The sequence below is a fragment of the Hypomesus nipponensis genome, chromosome 7, assembly GCF_054491055.1.
Source record: "Hypomesus nipponensis isolate SF chromosome 7, ASM5449105v1, whole genome shotgun sequence".
Lineage (NCBI taxonomy): Eukaryota > Metazoa > Chordata > Actinopteri > Osmeriformes > Osmeridae > Hypomesus > Hypomesus nipponensis.
Window position 1 is genome coordinate 5,495,440 of NC_140367.1, and position 23,531 is coordinate 5,518,970.

A 23,531-nucleotide genomic window follows, 5' to 3' on the forward strand; every position below is an offset into this window, starting at 1 on the left:
TGTTTAATGTAAGGTTACTCTGACTTTCCATCCGCTCTCTGTAAACCAGCATATTGGGGTTGAAGCCTTCTAAAGCTTCCTCACTGCGTGTTAGGTCTGCCTTGAGGCTGGCTGACGGATTTGAAATTACATTCTGGGCAAAGACAAGACATGTTTGATTCTTTCATTTGGGAATGTTGTATTGGTCGTCTCAAGGCACTTGTGTTTTTTTCTCCCTTAGTTTGTTTTAGATCTTTGCTTGGCTGGCAGACACACATACATAAATGATAAAGAGAACCAGAGAAAAATCTACAGTAACATTTCAATCCACAAGAAACTGTGTCTGGTTTGATGTGAAATACATCCTACAAAGATTTTTTGTTCATCATTGCTCCAAAACTCATATTTTACCATTCTATTTGTATTATTTTATCACCCAATCCCCAAAACACACAAACACACTGACACACACCTGTCCCCCCCCCCCCCACACACACACACCTGTCGTCCCCCCCCCACACACACCCTCAAAGGGGGCTCATGTTGTGCTTCACTGCACTTCTGTCATTTTCAAAGAGACAATTTATTTCATTTTTTATCATTTTATCCATTCCCCCCAATGATAACATCAACGAATGTATTATCTCTGTGTGAGGCACAGGAGAAGTTTCTCCCTCTCTCTCACACACACACAAACACACACACACACACGCACACACAACATGGTACGCAGAGCCACACACAGGCACAAACACACGCACACAAAAACCCTGTTTCACTATTTCAATTTTAGATGCAGCCTTCATAAAGTAAAGGCATATGGAAATGAAAGTGGAGCAGATGGAAAGAGGGTCCCAGGGGCACCGCAGATGAATAATGAACAATAGAGAGGAAACTGTTTTGCTGGTACACAGAGGTGCGATGTTATGGACCGGCTCTCATTCTGCTCAGCTAAACCCTAATCAATTGTGAATCATGTCTAAATGATGCAATCACTGCAACACTTCTTCAATTTGTTCCAGTGATATCATCCTTTTGGTTATTAAAAGCGGCTTCGTAATCGATTTGAGACAAGCCTCATTAGAATTACATTGATCTGGGTTATCAACTATACTCTGATAGTCCCACAGCATGTTCCTTTTATTAAAGCTCTGATAAGGCCTGACAGTGTTTGTGTGTTAAATCTTCGGTAAGGAGACATTTGAGATCTCTCTTGTACAGTTTGACTATGTTGCAGGACTGACAATGCTTAGAATGGGTTTAGTGAAAGTTCATACAGTACAACCCTGAACAGTCCCGTGCTTATGTCTTTGGTGGGTCTAGTTATTGACTGGCAGAGATTAGCTCAACGTTCTCTCCAAACATCATTTTCTCATTCAAGCATTCTCTATTTATCTGTCTTTATCTGTCCTCTGAGGGCCGTATTACAGCGCTGCAGTGACCTAGATTTGGGCCTGCAGTGTGTGTGTGAAAAAACAGTGTGAAAGTTGTGGTTAACCATTGGCAGTCACAGACACACATTCACACAAGCATGCATGTGCATGTACTGTTTGCATGCATAAAAGCACACAAACCCACACCTGGGTTAGGCCTCCTGTGTGTGTGTCCTGTCACACCATGGGCATTGAGACAGGAAGGGAATGGGGGACACACCTGAATATGCTTTGTTGGAACTATTGTGTTTCATTGGACAGCATTAGCATCACAGTATGACTGCAATTTACCTCAGGAAGACCAGCCATGGAACTACACATTTAAATTGAACTGTTGGTCTACATTCCCATGTAAAATATTTAAATGAGTGTTTTGTGCTATGCAATCATGACCTATCCAGTTTGTATTCACATACGACAACAGGAGAAAAATCATGCAAAGCAAACGTTTGATATTGGGTTGCCAAGCAACGGAGAGAGGTAGCAGTTGAACAGACCAGCTTTTCAGAGTGACTCAATAGAACGTGTCAGAGTTGGTGTGTGTGTGTGCTATTAAATTAATTCAGCTGTGCCGATACAGGAAATTGGTGAGGCACGACTTGTCTTGCAGTGAAATAGACTCATCTAAGTACTGTTTGAATTACATTAAGTACTCACATTGATGTAAATGTGGAAATGAAGTAACCTGTCAGGTGCTGCATGCCCAAAAAGCATACAATTATCTCCAAATGTAGGTCTGCATAAACGTCTATTTCCCATATAGGAGCTCATAGCCTCTGATGACTATAGAAGTCACAGAATAGAAACGGCGGTTTTCACTAAGAAAGGCATGAAACCTTTTTTTGCACAGGCAAAGAAGGACCATTTCTATGAAAATCTGTATAAATTTATTTTCTTATTATCAAAAATATCTGCACCACATTTGCATAGATGATATGAAATATATTTTAAGATTGTTGTGAAATCATGGTTCCATAAAAGGAAAATAATTGGGATCAAATAAATTAGCTTGTGATTTCCTGTTCTAAAATGTTTTGACTAGCTAGTTGTTCCAATCTCTAAACAGGAAATTGACTTCTATCTACCATAAATAACAGGAACATCTTACAGAACATAATTATAGAAATGAAAGGAGCTGGATAATGTACAGCCATATTACTACAGTATCAATTCAACTGGTAACCAAACAAGTATCCACATAAGATATAGTTCATCTCTTAAATATGCACCATAATAAATATTGCAAATATATTATTTTAGGTTATCAATACATCTTTTTGTCAATTTCTTATAAATCAATTTAGCTGGAATTAAAACAAAGAGATAACGCTGGGAAAATAAAAGTAAATAATTCTGCTTCAATGCAGTGGCAGTTATCACAAATAGTATGTATAGAACATGAAAATCCATTCAAATAATGAGAAAAACAAGGTTCACTGATCTGTATTCCACAGGGATTGTTGAAATAATTGTAGGAATCCCTTTACGCTTCTCAAACAGATCAAAGATCCTGAAAGTGTGGGGGGTTCCTTTAAGACTTTGTCTGATGTTACTTCCTGCCCTGAATCATGAGTCCATCCAATTTTCACTCCGATCCTCCGACCAGCAAAAGGTGAAATCCCAGAATCCTAGAAAAGGAATCTGTCATCTCAGAATTTAATTAAAGTCAACATTCAGAAGCCCACTCCGTTCCACTTCCTCCTTCTTTCCATCTGACACTTCCAGACTTTAATCCAGAACTCAACCACTGGGTCATCTCAGAGCCTCCTCTTCCTCAGAGGAAAGTGGCAGGTAAAGCTTACAGGTGGGGTGCCCAGTGTCAGTTGGCAAACTGTCTGTAGAAGGCCACTTTGACCCTCTCTATCTGGTGACACAGCTTGATGGCTGGACCAAGCTTCAGGTCCATACAGTCCTGCACTGTTGGCAGGGTCAGCAGCAGTAAGGCTTGGCCGTCTATGTCCTGGAGAACCACACAGAAACCCAGAGAACGAAAGAAGGAGAACAGATTGAGAGTAAGAGTAGCAGGGAAGTTGCATCTGGGTTTAAATGTGTTTGTAGAGATAACACAATTTTGAATGGACGTGAAGGGTCGGGCCCCACTTGGACAGAAAAACAAACGTGTGCGTGTGTGTGTGTGTGTGTACCTGCTCATGGAAGATCTTGGCGAGGGAGGCACAGTCAGTGGAGTTGATGAAGCTCACCACCTCGTCTACGCTCCACTCCAGAGGGTTCCTCTCCAGAACCAGCTGGCTCTCCTCCTCGCTGCACTCCACCTGAAACAACAAGTCCCACAGCATCACCGCACGTGTGTGTGTGTGTGTGTGGAGGAACGGCTTAGGATTTTTCCTCAGTCAGCATGAGACTTCCTGATACGTTTGTGTGTGTGTGTGTGTCTGTGGTCTCCATACCTGCATGTCCTGTCTCTTGGGGGGCTGGTACTTGGCCTGGGTGTAGGACAGTGAGCGAGTGCTTCTTCTCCTGCCCTCAGGGCCGTCTGGTTTGCTCGAGGCGGCGGCCATGTGAGTGGCCCTGCGTAGCGTGGCGGCGCGCCTCGGACGGCTGCTCGCCACCTCCACGGAGGAGGTGTCGGTGTGGTCCTCGCGCGGCTCCGAGCTGGTGCCTTCCTCGCTGCCCGACTGCATCTCCACGTCCTCGTCGTCATCATCCTCATCGCTGTCCTGTGTGGATCAAGTGTGGCGAGCATGAACAGGGAGAGGTGGGAGGGAGAAGCACACACGGAGATCGAGAGGGATAAAGCGGGTGAGGCAGAGAGAGCGTGCGAGAGAGAAGCAGAAGAAGGGACAAAGGGGTAAGTACAGACAGAGAAAAGAGAGAGAGAGACTTGAAGAGAGCAGGATGTGTAGAGTTGGAGACTAGGAGGCGGCGTCGTACCAGGGGTGAGCCTGCAGGCTGGTAGTCCACTGCAGACGAGCGTCGCTTCTTCTGGACAAAGATGGATTTCCTCTTCTTCCTGCGGCGTGCCGGCTTGGCCACGTCTCCCTCCATGGAGAACTCTCCTTCGCATGGCTTGGTTGGCTTCTTCTTCTTACCATAATAATACGCTGAGGATGGCAACACACAACTGATCACACACTCCACCATCTCAGACACTCTCAGAAACACTTCCAAGCAATTTTGTATTTGCGTGTTCTGTTTTATAGGCACTCTCCGCATTTGGAATATGCTTTCCCCACACACAAATACAGAAAGACATTTTGTCCTTACTATATTTAGTCTTGGTCTGTACGAAGCAGTTCTCTGGACACTTGTCTGTGACGAGGACTGTGCTGAACAGGTTTGGGCAGCACTGGAGCTTCACACACACTTTACGACAAAATTCTGGTATCTGCTCTGCCAGACGCACAATACGGATGGACGAGCGATACGTCTTTCCCTTGTATCTGAGGAGAAGAGAGAAGAAAAAGGAGGAGAGGACAGAGGAGAAGAAAAAATGAACGAATTCTTTGGAAAACTGGAGTTTAACATCCCGTGTAAAGACTATATCTACGCACAGGATGTTTCTTCAAAGTCACTGAATCTGAACCTCCCTCTGCTAACAGAAAGCATGTGGCCTATCCAGGTCTATTTGTTTACTAGGTGTGCTTACTTGGCCTTGAGGGTCTCCTCATGGCAGTCCCAGTGCTGGTCCTCCACCTGCTGCAGCTCCCTCAGGACACGCCCAGGCTTGTAGGCCGCGTTGATCAGCATGCCCAGCACCTAGGTCAGGAGAGAACACTTCTGGGGTCAGAGACAAGGCACTTCCTGCTTGATATACTGATATATAACCCAGACACAATAGGGTGATGGATGACTAGTTTGTCCACTGAATGCATTGTAAAATACTGTTTGTTGAAAGACAATTATCTGTGAAAACTGATGAGACCAAACAATAAGATGACAGACATTTTGATGAATTACTTGACTCTCCCCCTCTCTCCCTCCCCATCCCACCCACCCCCTCCTATTGTCCCTCTCCCAACAAAAAATGAAAGAATTGGGATCAGAAGTCAGCATGCTTCCACAGTTACACGCAGGCACACGCACATAATCAGAAAAACAGCATGTATTTCTACAGAGGCTTTGTGTGTGTGTGTGTGTGTGTGTGTGTGTGTATATATGTCTGTGTAAACAGGCATGATTGACAGCTCCACACATTAAAAGAAGCTGCTGCTGGCAGTCTGCAGGTGGTTAACAAGATGTCTCAGTCTCTCCTTTTCTCTCCATCTCTCTCCGCCTCTCCTTCTGTGGATCCCTCTTCTTTCTGTCTCTCCGGCACTGATTAGGCATGTGCCTCTCTCTCTGCCCCCCTGGGTAGGATATACTGCCTCTCTCTGCCCCCTGGGTAGGATGTACTGCCTCTCTCTGCCCCCTGGGTAGGATGTACTGCCTCTCTCTGCCCCCCTGGGTAGGATATACTGCCTCTCTCTGCCCCCTGGGTAGGATGTACTGCCTCTCTCTGCCCCCTGGGTAGGATGTACTGCCTCTCTCTGCCCCCTGGGTAGGATGTACTGCCTCTCTCTGCCCCCCTGGGTAGGATGTACTGCCTCTCTCTGCCCCCTGGGTAGGATGTACTGCCTCTCTCTGCCCCCTGGGTAGGATGTACTGCCTCTCTCTGCCCCCCTGGGTAGGATGTACTGCCTCTCTCTGCCCCCTGGGTAGGATGTACTGCCTCTCTCTGCCCCCTGGGTAGGATGTACTGCCTCTCTCTGCCCCCTGGGTAGGATGTCCTGCCTCTCTCTGCCCCCTGGGTAGGATGTACTGCCTCTCTCTGCCCCCTTGGTAGGATGTACTGCCTCTCTCTGCCCCCTGGGTAGGATGTACTGCCTCTCTCTGCCCCCTGGGTAGGATGTACTGCCTCTCTCTGCCCCCTGGGTAGGATGTACTACCCCTCCCTGCCCCCTGGGTAGGATGTACTGCCCCTCCCTGCCTCCCTGGATGGAATGATCTCTCTCTAACTTCCAGACACTCTGCCTTTTTTTTCTCTCTCTGTGGGTTGAGGTTTGGCTCTACCTCACTGATGTGATGCCCTGGTTCTGATCAGGCATATGTTCAGGTACCTCTTTCAGGACCAGCGTGCATTTCCCTGGCCCTACGGCTTGAGGCAGCTCGGCGATGCGGCCCTTGTTAAGGTAAGGGCCGGAGAAACAGCGGTGGTTCACAAAGATACGCGAGCAGCAGTACCGTCCATTGGCTGAGCCTGGAGAGGAGAAACAAGGCGTCATGGGGCATCAGACCAGTGATAGACAGGTACAAATTGTCCACGCAACACTGTGGACGGCTTGTAGCACTACAAATTAGAGTCTACAAAAAGTAGAGGCAGAATGCACTAACAATATCAACCATCCCTTAGACTCAAGAAAAGAACAACAGGATTGGCAAGAATCTGAACCAAAATAGAATGATCATTAATTCACCAAAAGTACTTGAGCTAAATGATAAGCATGAAACCCTGGCACAGCAGAGGCTTGCCCTCCACCATGAACCTTGCAGACACAGGGCACCTGTAATTGTGCAGCTTTGGGTGAATAATTACGGGGCTGTTGAATATGGATGTGCAAGTGGGTGTTTTCTTTTAAAAAGGATCTTCGAAGGAGGGGCAAGGGTCTCATGAAAACAATACCGCCGCACCGCCCCCTCTCTACACACACACACACCGCACAAACACACACTTAGCAATGCCTGTCTACACTGCTCCCAAGATAACATGTGCAGTTTGTCTGCTCCCATTGGACAGGAGACCCCAGGAGCCCAGGGACATGCCGTGCAGAGGGGATCTCTGATTGGGAAGTGCCACAGGCAGACACATGTCGTTTGTTCATGTTTATGCACCCCCCACAACAGGGGTGGATGAGGAACTGGGCCCATACACATTGACACTCACATTTAGTATATACGCACACATTTGGTGTATATACAGACACAAACACAAAAGCAAACATAGCCAAACGCACACACACACACAGAGATAACTTCTGATGCAGTGTGCTGGCTGAGTCTATCACTGTCATCATCATCATCATCATCCTCATCGTCCTCCTCTTCCATTATCATTAATAACTGTAATTAAATAATCTTTCATTTGGACCGGGAGGCTCAATTACCTGTATCCATGGCAACTGGCTGGCAGAGATTGAGAGGGATGGTCTCCACAGGCTGGGGCGGGGTAAACCTGCAAACCAGCAATTGACCAATCAAATCATCCAATAACAGTGATTGTCCAATAATCCAAACAATCAATACCCGCAATTAACTACATATATTTCTGTCTTCAGATTTGACTTTGTATGGTATACATAGCTGTTCCTAACACTGTCAAACTCCAGTGAAATGGTAAGAATAGATATTGATGAAAGCCCTTCATAGAAAAGTGAAATGGTATTAAAGGTTAGCTGGGAGGGTTGACAAAGCATTGCTGAAAGTCTCATATTTCTCCTGCTCTGAACAGCCATTTCCTCTTCCTCCAGGCTGCATTTGCCAGCCACTAGTGCAACATGTCATTTGTCAACAAAATCAATCAGGGCTCTGAGGAGGCAATTTAACGATGAACAACTATACTGTGTGTGTGTGTGTGTGTGTGTGTGTGTGTGTGTGTGTGTGCGTGTGTGTGTGTGTGTGTGTGTGTGTGTGTGAGAGAGAGAAAAAAAAAGAGAGAGAGAAAAAGAAAGAGAAATAGGGAGAGAAATTGTGCCCTGAGGGCTTTTGGATGAAATCCACTTCTGAGACTCCACCTTGGGTGTTAGTAAAGAATAGAGATTGTGTGGGGCAGCAAACGGGTAGGCATCGATTTAGTTCTGAGCTTCAGAGAGGGTTAGGCCACATGGTTTAAACAGGTTGTACAAGATGACAGCTGTAGAGTTCTTGAAGAGATGACTTACTGCTTCTCCGGTTGGACCACTGCTATCTTCTTGTGCTGCTGGCCTGACACAAACACAAAATGACAGGGTAAGCTCAAACCGTCCAAAGCATTATCATTTCACTCAAACACAGGCAGGCCAGCTTTATATTGTTTCTATGTTTATGTTTGTGTGTGTGTGTGTGTATGTGTATCTTACTGTCTAACTGTGTGTTTGTGCATGGCCGTGTGTGTGTGTGTGTGTGTGTGCAGGGTAATACATACAGACAGGTTTAAGTGGAGAGGTCAGGGGATAACCGTTGGCCTCGCACCACCCTACAGGGAAGATGTCCATGGACTCCACATCTACCAGCCTCTCTGCCAGGGGCTGGGGCAGACCTGCACACAGAGGACAGAACACACTGAACACTGGATACACCACATCCCTTCAAATCCACGCTAGGAGAGGATGCGTGTGGATAGCATTCTGTTGGTTGTCGCACACACACGCGCACACACACACACGTCTTACCCTCCAATCTGAGCCACAGCAGGCGGCCCTTGGCTTGCGTGATCTGAGCCACACACATCTCCTCGGGCCTGAGAGGATTCACAGCCTCCAGCCACACGTCCTTGGAGAAGCCTCTGCTCTGCCACGTCTACACACACACACACGCACGCACGCACGCACGCACAGCAAAATCTGAATGAACTAAATACACCCATTCACCTGAGAGAAGTGTATTTCTAACAGTATGAATAAAGTGTGTGGTGTCTGTCTCCATTGTGCAGGATGACACGTCTACTACAAAGGGACAGGAAATAAAAGAGGATGAGATATAAGAAAGGAGAGAGAGAGAGGAAGGAGGAGGAAGAGCGGACTCACGTCGGGGAAGCAGCTGTCAGGAGCAGCCTCTGCCCCACTGTGCTTCAGGTAGTCCGCCCAATCAAAGTCCTGGCTGGGGTAGGCCCGCGGTCGCTGTAGACCAACCCCGTTCTTCATACACCACTGGACGGGCAGGATACCTGGCGAATCAGCATGGCACACCTGGGACAGGGGTGTGGCCTCGGGGGCTAGGTCATCGACTGTGACCTGGAAGTAGTGCTCATCGTATACCTACAGAGAGGGATGGCAGACCAAAGAATTTGCAGGGTTCCATTCTGATCCATTGTGAACACGCAGCATGCAGAGTCCCAGTCATCAGTAGGGGATGTGGCAGGATATGGGGTGGTGAGGCTGAGTGGAGTTTGAGCTGGTCTGATGCCAGAGATCTCCCTCACTCACCCGCGTGACAGACACGGGGCAAATGTGGAGCGGTTCCCATGGTGACACCATCTCCAGTTTCATGCCGGTCTTGAAGGAGTGTTTGGACAGATCCACATGGTCCTGGAACAACCCAGTCACAGTGTTACACGCACAAACGCACACACACTTGTTACAGTTTTACAATACACTAATATACATTTTCTACTTGGGAATAACCCTACACAACATATTTTCCATCCATGAAAGCATGTTGTAGATCACTTTGAGGCACACTGAGAGGTGAGCCACTAGATAACAGCAGGGAACGCTTATCTAACCTACACTGCCATAAACCACATTGGGGCAGTAAACTGCAACCATCCTGATAAGGCGGTAATCTTCCAGCAATGATGAAGTCAGAGTCTGGTTACATGATGAAGTGGACTCCACATAGACCAAATAGCCTCATTGTTCAGTGGGAAATGTTGTGACAGGGAGGGAGGATGGGGTCTCACCTTGAACACCTCCAGTGGTAAAGGTCTGCTCTCCGCCTCGGCCCGCGCTGCTTCCACAGCCTGCTGCCACTCGGGGGCGCTCTTCAGAACACGCAGCTCTGAGGAGACACAGTCCAGTCACACACACACACACACACCTCATCAAGTCGATGACATGCTAACTTTAGTTCCATCCAAGATGAGTTCTCCATTTTCAGCTTTCATTGGACAGGAAACACCGTCTTTCAGCAACACAAGCTCTATACAGCACACACTTTAATACGCAACACAAGCTCTATACAGCACACACTTTCATACACGCAAACACAACACAAAGACAGACAGCTTACAATGACAAAGAGAACTCCCACTCAAGTATTGACCACCTGCTAGCACAAAAATTATGCTAATATTTCAGATGACTCATGTTTCGGTCACCATTCAGTTTTCAAATAATACTGTAAAATATTATACCTGGCAGGCAACTGCATAATCAGAAATACATGCCTATGACGTATAAGCTACATGTGACCTGGATGGCTTCACACCACACAAGGAAACACATTTCTAGAGAAATACGGGAGTGAATAGGAGCCGTTCCATTCACAGCTGCACTTACAGGATCAGCCAGTTTGCAGGGGGAGGGCTGAGGGGGGAGGGAGAGCTGCAAAAGGTGCTGTTTAGAGGGGGTGTTGATAATGCTCATTGTAGTAGCACTGTAGTTCTCTTTCAGAACTACAATCCCCAGGCACTATCATGGTGCAGGACTGAGGGTCTCACCGGCCGGAGGCTGCATGGAGAGACTGTTTTCCTGGGCCCAGCCTAGCGGGCGAAGCCGCACGTCCAGGTAAAACAGCCAAGGGCTGTGGGAGTCGTCGTCGAGACCGACGTAGCGCAGATGAAGCCTCCCACCGATGTTCTGGGTGACGCGCACCGCCCAGTAGAGGGAGGGGTCCGTGAGGTCACAGAGCTCCATCACTGAGCCCTCCACGATCAGATCCACTGTGTTCTTACCTCTCAGGGGCTGAGATAGAGAGAACGAGAGAGAGAGAGAGAGAGAGAGAGAGAGAGAGAGAGAGAGAGTGAGAGCGAGCAGAAAGTAAAGAAAGAGACAGAGATACTGTTGTTTATACAAACCTGGTGGCTTTTTGCATATATGATAACCCAACCTAGAAATTTAAGTATGTCTGATTGGTTAACCAGAGTTCAATCACATGTATACACAGTCACACTCCCTCTTTCACATGTGCACGTGATCACAATGCTCACCCCCTCTAACAGGTTTGCTGGGGCCGTCCTTGAGCCAGTCAGATCCTGGATGAGGAAGTCTGTCCAGTCGCTGTACTTATCCTTGATGGCTGGATGAGAGAGAGAGAGAGAGAGAGAGAGAGAGAGAGAGAGAGAGAGAGAGAGAGACAGACAGACAGACAGACAGACAGACAGAGACAGACAGAGACAGACAGACAGACAGAGAGAGAGAGAGAGAGAGAAATTAGATGTGGGTAGTAGACAATACAAAAAAAACAACAAACAAGTTTTAACATTACAAATGTTGGAAGGAATTATTCATTTTGAGCACTTAGCACTAAGCTTGGACACACACACACACACACACACACACGTGTTCTGTAGTGCCATCTTCAGACTCATTCAAACTGCCGGGTCCCTGTTCATTTGCCTATGACATGTTTGTTTATTCCACTTCCTGTTTCCCACAGTGCAGCAGCAATGTATAATTCATGCTGAGTTATTATGGGGTTTGATTTGCCTTTGATTTCACGCTGACTACCCATAGATACACATGCACCAACCACGGAACAAAGAAAAGTTGCAATCAAGTATTTTCCAGTGACAGCTTGGTAGGGCTTTTTCAAAACAAAATTTGAACACAAAAGGATCCAGGTGATTGTTTGAGCTAGTCTTAGCACAAATACAAGTGACCTATATTCCACCTATGAGAGTACACTGCTATGCTAGCAAACCATGTGAGTCATACATGGTAAGCATGGAAAGTGACTGTGCTCTCTGTGTTGCCAACATCTTGCTTAAATACATGGAATGCATCCTACAGATAACTAACCCTGGTAAGTTATTTGATGTTTAGCTGGCTGAGAGATTTCCACTGGAACTTTCCAACTAATGCTTTTAATATGTACACATTCCCGGCAACATTTTCCGCAAAAGGTGAAAATACTTTTTTGAACAGCAACGGTCTCTCTTATTTATGGTGTTTTTTTCCTGTCAGGTGACTTTCTCTGCTCACCAGTGGCACACGCGTGCGTCGTGGATAAACACATTTAGCACACAAGAGCAGTCCTGTTGATCTTACCCTAGCAGTCTCAACTGTTGAGTAGTGAACAGAAATAGATCTGTACTATTCTTACAGATCCTGACTAGATTAGCCATCAAGCCACCTAGAATAGCATGTAGAGTAGGGCAGAACGCGGACCTTGTACTGCTTCTAAACTTCCTCCTCTCTCTCGTCTTCCCTCAAAGAGCCCAGTCTGGTGTTTCTGTTCAAAACCATCTCTCTCCCGGCTGAAGGCAAAAGTCGAACTTTCGCATTTACAATCCCTCCATAATGAGCCTGGATGACAGCCTCTTAACCCCCCCCCCCCCGCCACCAGCCACAGTCCAACATGCAAATAGAAGGGGCAGGGATCCTGCCTATTTGCAAATCCTGCAAGAGTCCATTGGGTAAACTGTGCTGTCAGAGTGGGATGCTGGCTCATTAAACGATCATTCTCTGTCTAACTATCTCAAGGTGGTTGTGGGCTTGGAACACAGCAGTACAACAGATTATAATCAAGGCTAATGGGAGCAAATTAGGTTTTATTCTCTCAGTTCATATCGAGTCATTATTTCACTTGCTTGGTGCAACAGCGAGACGTCTTGCTCCAGGGTCTAGTGTGAAAAGAACAATCCATTCAAACCAAAAGCTCGTATTTCAACAGTCAATAAGCATCTATAAAAGAATTGCATTGACACGCACACTCACGTAAACTGAATGCTTATTCAGTTTGAGTGTTATTGCTACAGTACCCTATACACACACACACACACACACACAAACACACACACGTCTGCACTGTCATAGATCAAATCTGGTGGGCCATTTTATGAGGAGGAAATGTGATGATGTTAACTATTAACGATTTTATAGCTGTGATCATGAGAAGACAGGGAAAAATGATAGGTGCATGAAATATGAATGACCCTAGTGCAGTGTTGGAGATAAGTGCTATGAATTTACTGTCCCTGGAGAAAGAAAAAAATATCTGGGGGATTGTGTGTGTGCATCCAGAAGGTGGGTGGGGGTTTCCAAATGAGTGCTACGATAATAACGTGTGTGTAAATGTAAAGTGAAAGTACAATTCTGAGAGAGAAAATTCCATCTTGAAGAGAAGTTGAATCTGCTCTAGTAGGCATTTCAAATGAAATATGACCCCAAACATCCCTCCTCCCTCACATACACAAATATATAAACTTCCCAGGGCTTTTGTAAATTCAGTGGTGAGGACAGGGAGGCGGGGTCATTTGGGTATCAAATCAGCTCTGTTCTGCTGTTATTGAACCTTGCTAGGTTTGTCCTTCCTGACTACTCACCATTTACTCTTTCAATGTGAGGGACAAGACACACACACACACACACACACTCATACCTCTACCAGCTGCATGTCTAACCGGGGCTATCAGTAAGAAGTTTGGTGAATTAATTAAATGAGCCACTATAGTTGTGAGACATGTCCTACTTATCACATGACCTCCACTTGTGATTCCCCAGAAGCTCTTGACACATGCATGTTGTTACTTTGTAATGTCGTTGTGAGTAGATATAGACCATTCTGGTCATCAAGATACTGTTAAAACCAAGCACTTCTCATTATTATAATTTGTTTATGTAATGCACACACAAGCACACACTCACATTCAGTATCAGTATGTGCAATCTAAAGGCAGATCTAGAGCTGAGGCCTAAATCAGGGATTTACCCTACTGTATTGACCAAAATGTTATATTATTACTAATAACCCAGCTAACAAATACCCATTTGTACACCATGATCAGGGTGTATTTGTGTATATGTATGTGTGTGAAAGCTCATGTCAGGAAGACATGTGGACTTGTAAATGTCTGAACACTCCCATTAGAGAAGGGAAATATGAGAAGAAAACATGGAGGAGCATGCAGAGGGAGGCAGAAGAGTAAACTCTGAGGTAACTTCCTGTTAACAGGCGGACAGACAGGAAGGGGAGGAGGAAGAGAAGGCTGAGAAACAGGAAGCACACATGCATCTCAGAGTCAGTGTTAGCAGTACGTTGCTCCACGTGAACCACTGGCCAATCAGGGAAGGCAGGTTTAGTTAGTCAAAGAGTCTGATAGGTAAGCTTACCTTTTCTTAGGTAAACGTTATCTGAGAAACAAAAAGAAATAGGTGTAACTGTAATGAAGAAATACACACACACACAATGACAAACTCTGTCTCTCTTTCTCAACACACACACAGGCATAATTACGCAACCACACACACACACACACACACAATGTGATACAAGAGCCTTGAAAAGTAGCCATGGAAGGAAATGCAGTGTAATTGGATCTGTGATCTGCATACAGTAGAAGAAAGTGAGGGATCATCACAGTTTGCTTTTTCCTAGCAACGTCACGCCACATAGTGATCTTTCCAAAGCACGTACATACATCCATGTAAAGAGCCCTATCGAGGCGACTCAATCCTCTGTTGTTATCTAGCCCCACAGACTGTCAACTCTTCCTGGAATCATCCATAGTCCAGTACGTTCCATGTTCATGCTCAAGGTCTGAAGCTCAGTGATTAACCCCCCCTCCCCCAAGGATCTGTCTCTCAAACCCCTCCACTCCCTGTGAGTGTCCGAGAGACCCTGGGCTGAGGCAGACAGGCTTGGTGTGGGGATCAGGATGTGTGGCGCTCGGTGTGGATGGTGAAGGCACACCTGTCACAAACTAACAGACTACGGTAGTTCTAATTATATAATGAGTCCAACTCGTAGTTCTATTTCCTGTAATTGATACTGCTGTATCTGATCCCGGCATAACGTGCTGGGGTACTTGTGTGCATAGTCATGCGTGTGCTTATGAAATAGAAATTACATTTACTTTGGACAAGCCTTGAACACTGAGTGGTGAGGAAGGCAGACATGTTGGACACACATCTCTGAACCTTGAGCAAAGAGTGGAGCCACTGCTATTTACCAGGTCTAATATGACATGTGTGTATTTGAATTGAGTGTGTGTGTAAGCGAGAGTGTGTGTGTGTGTGTGTATGTATGTATGTATGTATGTATGTTTGAGTAAGTAATAGAGAAAGATAAGCTCAATAAACAGCTTTTCTGGGACTAGCCTGTTGTTCCCCCTCCACAGTCACCTCAGTGCAGTGTTAGAGCTTCTGGCTGCTGTGGGCGTGAGTGCATGTTCTGCTTGACTGTGGTAAAAGGTCTTCTCCGTCCGTCATGACCTCACATAGTTTCTTTCATCTTTATTATGGTGTCCCACCACAACAGAGATATAACCATTATAGTGACAGAGACATTATAACTGAAACTAGATCTTAATTAATCCAATTAAGACTATGACCAATTGGGTGCTTATCCATTACTGATAATTGATTACTGAAAATGTTGATTAAAATGTAACCATTGCATGTAAGTGAACAGCAAGTGAAGTGTTTTGTGTAGATGTTCGGTCATGGCTGAAATATGAGTTTCTGTGTTACAGTGTATGTATTATGGTGTGTGTGCTTCAGTGTGTGTATCATTGTGTGTGCATTATGGTGCATGTGTGTGTTAAGATGTGTGTTAGGCCGAGTGCGAATTATACAATGACAATCGGGGGGGGTCAACTTTCTATCCAGGGCATGTATCGACCCCCGAACTGTAGTTTTTATCTCTTTTGTGGGGGGTCCAAGTCTTAATTAGGGGGGTCAGACCCCCCAAACCCCTCCGTAATTCGCACCCTGGTGTTAGGGGGTGTTTGGGTGTGTTATGGCGCAGCTGTTAAGCTGTATGTCCTACGTGTGTCATGGTGTGTGTGTGGTAGGACAAGTGTGTTATAAGTTGTGTGTGCGTCATAGTGTGCGTGTGTGTGTGTGTGTGTGGGGGGGGGGGGGGGTGAGGGTCACTAGCGTGTCTATCAGTTGGTTTACCTCCTGGTGGCATGAGAGTCTTGCTGTTCTGGGCACACCAGCCCACAGGGTGGAGCTCTGCGGTCATGACATCACACCAGAAGTCGGCCTTCCGGTCATCTCCGTAGCCGCTGAAGCGCAGCAGCAGCAGCTGGCCACAGGTGGTGATGATGGTCGCCACCCAGTAGGTTTCTGGGTTACTCTTATTGGCCACCTCCAGCTTCATCCCTGGCTGAAAGCTGCTCTGTAAGCTGATCTCCACCTGGATGGACCAATCACAGAGCACCTGGTCACACGGTCCTGTCTGGCGACTTAGAGAAGCTAGTATGGGTTAAGGTAAAACTGATGAAATGAGGATTTGCATAGCAGAGAGAGAGAGAGAGAGAGAGAGAGAGAGAGAGAGAGAGAGAGAGAGAGAGAGAGAGAGAGAGAGAGAGAGAGAGAGAGAGACGACGGGGGCATGTCTGTCTAGTCTGAATGTGACACATATATTATGTGTTTTGCTACAGGCAACAGCACACACACACACGCACACACACACACAAATCTAAACCCATTACATAAAACACAGCAGGATGTACAACTCTCAAACACACACACACACACACACACTCCCACACAGAGGCTGGACTGCCTGTAGCTCTCTTATATAAGCAGAGTGATACAGCACATTTGCATTGTTGTAGCAGGAAGTCATGAGGCCATTTGCATTGTTGTTACTTATAAGATGTTGGCCTTTTCCAGTGACACAAGCTGTGTGTTTGTGTGTATGTGCATGAGACTGTGGCTCAGAAGGAATCACTGTTTCAATTTGTCCAAGCATGGCAGGGTGAGGGAAATGGAAAGAGAGAGAGAGAGAGAGAGAGAGAGAGAGAGAGAGAGAGAGAGAGAGAGAGAGAGAGAGAGAGAGAGAGAGAGAGAGAGAGAGAAGAGAGAGAGAGAGAGAGAGAAGCTGGAGTGCAATAGCACTCTACAAAATCACTTCTTTAATTATTTTTTTACTGGGGAAAAATCCTGGTCTCTGTCTTTGTGACTCAATCCACTTATCTACCACATATGACCTCTCTGTATTTGGTCATTTGAGAAAACATTCAAATAATAAATGTTTATTCAAGTCACTAAACCTGTTGTCTATCCTAGCCGTGCTGAGAGGCTGGGGTTCCCTCACAAGCACAAGCTCTGTCTATTAAACGGCAGTTAAACACAACGTTCCAGCAGATGAGATCATTAAAAGACGTCAAATCAAATGTATTTGTATAGCCCTTTTTACATGCAAGCATGTCACAGAGGGCCATAGAAGGAAGGATTCCCGATTCTGGTAAAGAATACATCTTTACCACAGAGGAATGAGGAAGTGGACTACTGGCCTCCCTGGTATTTGATTATGAGCATGTACGTTATGATAGACAGTATAGTAGTCTCTTCTTTGCCTGTGGCTTGGCTTGGCAGTGCTGTGATCTCAGAAGCAGGTGTATGAGCTCTAAGTCTGGGAGACAGTCTATGTTTAACAGCATTAGCTCAGGCATAGGCTGGGCCCTGCTCGCTCAACAAATATGGTTAAAGGATTAGTTTAGAGGCCACTTATTCCACGACAGTATTTGCAGGAAAACTCTTTTGTTGTATTGATGTAGGGGGACCCATGCGTGCTCTGGTCACTCACGTGTCTGAAGGACGTATGAGGGGCGGCGGAGGCCCCCGTCTCCTCCAAATACTCCTCCCAGTTAAAGTCTGCCTCTTCCTCCAAGGAATCTGATTGGAGGAAATCAGTCAGTCATCAAGACCGTGGTCCACCTTTTGTTCGTAGTACCACTTGAAAGATTTTAAGAAAACATTTATAAAGGCTGTATTACGAAACTTATATGATTAAATAAACACTACTTGTATTATATACACAAACACACAGTCTTTATCTACAATCCTTAGATCATAAAGGAACCGAAATAGGAACAACGCCTTCTTCTTAAATCCCAAATTGGGTCACTTGTATCTGGTCCTCCGAGCGAGTGTTTGTGTATGCTTGAGTGTTTGTCTATGTGTTCTTAGTCTAACGCAATGCCACTAATGTTTCTTCTCAAGGTGAAAATTGTTCAGTTTGCCTGTGGGACACTGATACTTGGAAGGTGTAATGTGTCTGCCAGTGTGTGCGTGTGTGTGTGTGTGTGTGTGTGTATGTGGTAGTCTCTGGGGATTCTACCATGTGAGTATCTCAATAGGATTGTCTAGGCTTGCTATTCTCTATTCCACATAAAAGTAGATGGGTTTCTGGTGTACTATGACATCACAACTTCCACTGGTCTAAACAGAAACAAAAAACCCTAAATAACATTGAAAGAACATTTCCCAAGATATGCTAACATTCCCTTTTTCATCAGCCCAGTTCCTGTTCTGCTTTATCTGTGATTTGAACTCAACTCAACCAATCTGTTGATATGTGATATGTGTGTTGATATGATAGGTTCTGAACAGAAACTAAAACAGACACACATTTCAACATCACATGAGGTAAAACGCCTAGGGGCAAACCCTCACCTGTGTGAACCTCTTCCCCTTTCCCATTGGTTGGACTGTAGGACTTCCCCTTGTTGAGGGCCAATGGCCTGTCCTGTGTTTGGGAGTGCATCCTGGTGACTTTTAGCCTTCAACCTTTGTCCCCTGTCAGTCAGCAGATTCCTCCCCCTTCACTGCATCTCCTTCAGTCCAGGCTGACACAGAGAGGGAGGGGGTCAAAACAGTTAGTTAGGCATTTCAAATCAATATCCAACTGAAATCAAACCGTAAACAAATTCAAACTATAACAGTAGATTCCATAACGTGTCTCGTTCTGTTAGCCTTAGCTAACATAGTTTGATAAATGTATCTTAGGAAGGCATCTGGAAACACGGATCGACATTTGATTCAACTCAACCTTTAGTAACTCATTCTCATTTTGCTTGCCTCTTTGTTTCCAAAGCATGCATGGATATCAGCAGCATTGTGGAGCTTCTGCCATGCTTGTCTCCGCCCCCACAATGACTCACTCTTTTACTTACCCCCCCCTTTCATCAGCCCAGCAATTAACACTGACTCAAAGAACAGACACTCACGGATGGCCTTCAGTCAAATGAAACCACAACAACTCAGTCTGCATAAACAGCTTTCAGCTGACAGTTAAACTATTAGCTTATAAAACTCACATATCTCTTAGTTGGAGCTCAAGGCTGAATTCTAGTGTGGCGTCACACCCCTCTGTGTGGAGTCTGAATGAGGATTGTATTTACTTTACTGTAAAGACTTCATTAGTGGTATGGCTGTGTGCTTGCACTATCTACATGGGTAGTTGCTTCATCTGCCAAAGTGAATGTCCCCCCCCCCCCCTCTCACACAGTGACCCAAACACACATCCATTGCGTAAACAACAAGCTGAGCTAATTTGACTCACATGACACTGTCCTCTACCCCCAGCCCCCAGCCCCTTCACTCTGCCTACACACAGAACTAGGCTCCAAGACCAGTTTACTTATTGTGTTTCTACACAACTTCTAGATGCTACACATCAGATGAATCCTAACACACTTGTGCAGTCTTTATCAGACATAATTAAATACTTTTTAAAGATTCTCCTGTTGTTAGGGCAACATCTTCTTTTCTAAATGTACACAAGTTGTAACATAATGTAGTACTAGTTAACACTTTAACAACCATTTGCTAATTTAACAATTTGACACCTTTTGAATTCAAAGACTTCATCAAACAGAAGTTTCCAACAAACTTCTAAAAATAATTCCAATATACTGAATATAATGAAGTAGTGTGAGTGTGTGTGGGCGTGTGTGAACTTAGTGTAATGATGTGTTCATGAAAGTGACATGCCCATATAGAATGTATAAGGATTTGATGTATTTTCAAAACATATGCAGAGATAACCATTAGAGCATACTAGTGCTACACTGTGATGGAAAAAAGGTTGTTTCCGGACTATAGGATCTTGCTAATCAAAAGGTTAAGATGGTTTTGGTTAGTAGAAACCCTTATCAGTGAAATATGGTTCTGGCTTGTTTGATTATATCACTCTACATGAAACCAATGACATCAAACACTGTTGTCCAAAGGTATTCCCTTGATGGGAACAATGGTGATTCATTCCTCCCTTAATTCTGGAAAACTGTTTGCTTCATCTGAAACTGAAAATTGTCCAGTCAGAAAGGATATGTGTAACATCTCCTCAATAATAATTTTCTCAGCCCCAATATTTCTTAAAATTGAATAAAACAACAATGTTTCAATGACAGCAGATGGTGGACTTGGGTTTGGACCATCCCTGTCCACTGCAGACATCAGAACACCCCAGATTGAACCTTGAGGATTATCCCAATCTGGGAGTTAATCTTAGGCCAGGTCCGCTGGCCCTGGGCCCATCAGTCTCAGATTGAGCAGAGCTGGATCTATTGATTAGCACTGGTAACCCGTGGATACCCCATGCTGGTTTTTGCGTTTCTGTAAACCCCAAACATGTACCAAGATTTAACAGAGAATTAAGAGATTAACCAAAACTATTTGGTCGGAGGGGATACTGTCCTTATCTACTATCAACCATAGTTTGATAGAGACTGTTTGTTGTTAATGCAAATGTCGGAGAACTTAACCTTCTTTCTATTACTTTCGAAAGCAGTCTGAATCATACATGTTTGGTCACTAACTCCCACTTGGTTAGAAACAGTATCTGAAACATTCTCAGATCAGCTGACTTTGATAAAGGCTATGTGCAAACAACTGACTGGGCAGCCCTCAACACACACAGGCCCAGAAGAGCCTACAGAAGCCACCTCGGAGGCCCTCTCATTATTACAACATCAGGGAATTGAAATAAGTTGTCGGGGAAAGTAGAAACCTACTCTTGTGCTCTTGAACACAATAATTTGTCTTTTTGATCTCGATCAGAAAAGGGTAGGCCTATAGCATAACTTTATAAACGCCTCCTGTTGTGTGTCCTCGTCTGTATGATAGATCATGACACGGTGCTCTCCTATCTCCGCGGGCCTTGTGTTGCCCGTGAAACCGCTGAAGGGTAAAGGCGCCAGCAGTGACCGCGGACAGCGAGGATTAATGTGTAGGCTTCACCGAGGTGTCTCTCGGTGGGTAAACGAATTCGGCAGTCAATGTAGAGACCTTTTTTCTCTCAGAACCGATCTTTTAACCATATTAATCTGTCATTCTTTAAAACATTGACAGGACTCGTACAATGAGGTGTTGTGCTTCACAACGGATGCTCTTGCTGTGACATGATGCGCTCATGGCGCAAGTGTAGGCTACAAAGAGGAACCATGTATGCTTTATATCAGGCTCTTGTAACTAAGGAACATATTAGCCTACGGAACCCTAGACGTGTTCTTTCAGTTCAGAAGGTATTCACTATCCGATACGATGTGTTGGCTTCTGTTAAGACATCGTCACACGTATCCCTTTAAGAGCAAATGGCAACAAGCAGCCCAAACGGTTTATTTATTCATTGCTCATGTAAGAATCATTGTTCAGTCCTAAACATGGCTTTATTGTCTTTACTCATTATGGTGCTGAATTTAATCCCAGAGAGGAATCCTCGGCAATAATGCAAAGCTAAACCCCGGATTTGCAGACCGCCCGCAAAAAAATTAATAATTAAATGGATACGCGCGGTTTAACCCAATTATCAACTTCACGATACACATTTGGCATAGCCTAATGTCGGACTTGAAAAATAACCTTGGGTAATTTTAGTGTCTAATTTAGCCTGCCATAGGCCTATGATTACCAATTAATGTTTAAAAAACTGTAGCCTACACATAGGCCTGCTGCTTCAAATAATTTTGAAGAACGATCATAGTGGTTCTAGATCTAAACTGCGAATTTTGATAAAGTGAAACAGGAAACGTTGCTACTGCACATAAGAGATAGGCCTGCGGGTGTAGCTGATCGGTGTATGTCTGTAACGCAGTCCGTCATGACTATTTGGCACTCCACTGATGTACTTTGCACACTCAAAAGTATTGCAGCGGAAAAAAACTCGAACAGGGCTGCTAAACGCTCACTTTAAATTTAATTCAGTAGAGGTGGTGTATGGGTATCAAAAGAAATAAAAACCGACCTCTTATGTCCGATCATTGTATTTTTTCCTCATTCAAAGATTTTATATGCAGTTTTTACACACTATAACCCGCCATGTTGAAAGTGGTTTGACATTTGGCAATGCCCGGTATTTTCCGATGCCTTTGCGCACCTAAGTGTGGAAAAACACATGACACACCTACACGAATAAAATAAAAAGAGGAAAATGCTGATCGAATATTTTTAACTTAATCGCATTAGGCAACAAGAAAGAGACTATAGCCTTGTCAAATTTCACCATTTTGAATGGAAAGCACACTAAAAAACTGACCGGTTGAATTGGGAACATTTGAGAAGGTTAAATGAAATGAGTTTTTCAATACACAAGGTTGGCAATAAAATACGTTTAAGTAAGCAAAATAATCTTTGAATTATAAAGCAGGTATCAACAATAAAAAACATGACAACGTTATCAAAAGTGCCACGAAGCAACGTTTCGACCGCAAGTGACAGCTATAATTACGCACGTAAAACACTTTGAACAACTTGGCTCACGAATGCACTAGTATTTCTGTTTCTAGAGAAACAGCCTCGGAGCACTTCAAGGTTTTAGCCAGGGAAAAAACTCTCTCGGAGGATATTTCGTCGACAAAACGACGTCGTTGAATTCAGAGACAACGTTATTGCATAAAGAAGCACATGACTGACACCTGTCCTACCTTAATGACGTTTTTTTGAATGTAATTTGCGAGACCTTTTTCGTTCTGTGGAACCCGAGCGAGAGACGTCTTTCAGCTGCTGCACTCGGCCAAATCCTCGTTCCAATATGGCATCTTTCATCTGCGCATGTCCAAAAAATCTTCTGATTATTTTCAAGCCAACTCCTTCATTGACCTTTAGTGCAGTTGCAAAATTTGTTCGAGCCAATTATAAATAGAATGCCAAAGTCTCCACCCCCAACAACTCTCTTCTCTCATGACCGAATAACCATCGTGGCCAGAAAAGCGTCAGTCTAAAAATCACAATAGGCTACATCATGCCAACTACAATCTCTTATCATGCATAGTGGACTATTCTAAATACATTGTTTCAAATGAGACGAGGTATATCAATTGAAACACCTCTGTTCACATGATAAATTATGAATACTACGTGAAACGTTTCAAACAATAATATCCATGTCGTCCATAGCCTATTTCTGACCAATTTACTCCCAGCACGAGGAGTTACACTGTTTGTTTGTTTTTCTGGGTAAAAAATAGGCATATTGTATGCGTTTCTACATTAGGTTGATATTGTTACCACGTGCTTTTAACATTCTCTGCCA

General features: G+C 44.7%; 1 protein-coding gene across 3 annotated transcripts; it reads right to left on the reverse strand.

Annotated features, from left to right (window-relative positions):
- Positions 1-2,276: 2,276 nt before the first annotated feature.
- Positions 2,277-23,077, reverse strand: sfmbt2 (Scm like with four mbt domains 2). 3 transcript variants are annotated; one of them, XM_084701835.1, is made up of 21 exons: positions 22,924-23,077; positions 18,674-18,846; positions 17,805-17,893; positions 16,166-16,406; positions 14,378-14,398; positions 11,254-11,342; positions 10,765-11,008; positions 10,006-10,103; positions 9,530-9,631; positions 9,131-9,361; positions 8,777-8,903; positions 8,530-8,643; positions 8,288-8,330; positions 7,514-7,581; positions 6,470-6,609; positions 5,020-5,129; positions 4,638-4,813; positions 4,305-4,474; positions 3,821-4,090; positions 3,557-3,685; positions 2,277-3,372 (listed from the first exon to the last, which is right to left on the reverse strand). In XM_084701835.1, exons 2-21 carry the CDS (start codon positions 18,762-18,764, stop codon positions 3,232-3,234), a joined length of 2,694 nt encoding a protein of 897 aa, XP_084557961.1. In that variant the 5' UTR covers positions 18,765-18,846; positions 22,924-23,077; the 3' UTR covers positions 2,277-3,231. The 3 variants fall into 3 exon arrangements, with proteins under 3 accessions (XP_084557961.1, XP_084557962.1, XP_084557963.1); XM_084701836.1 differs by lacking the exon at positions 22,924-23,077 and adding an exon at positions 19,318-19,424; XM_084701837.1 differs by lacking the exon at positions 14,378-14,398.
- Positions 23,078-23,531: the final 454 nt, after the last annotated feature.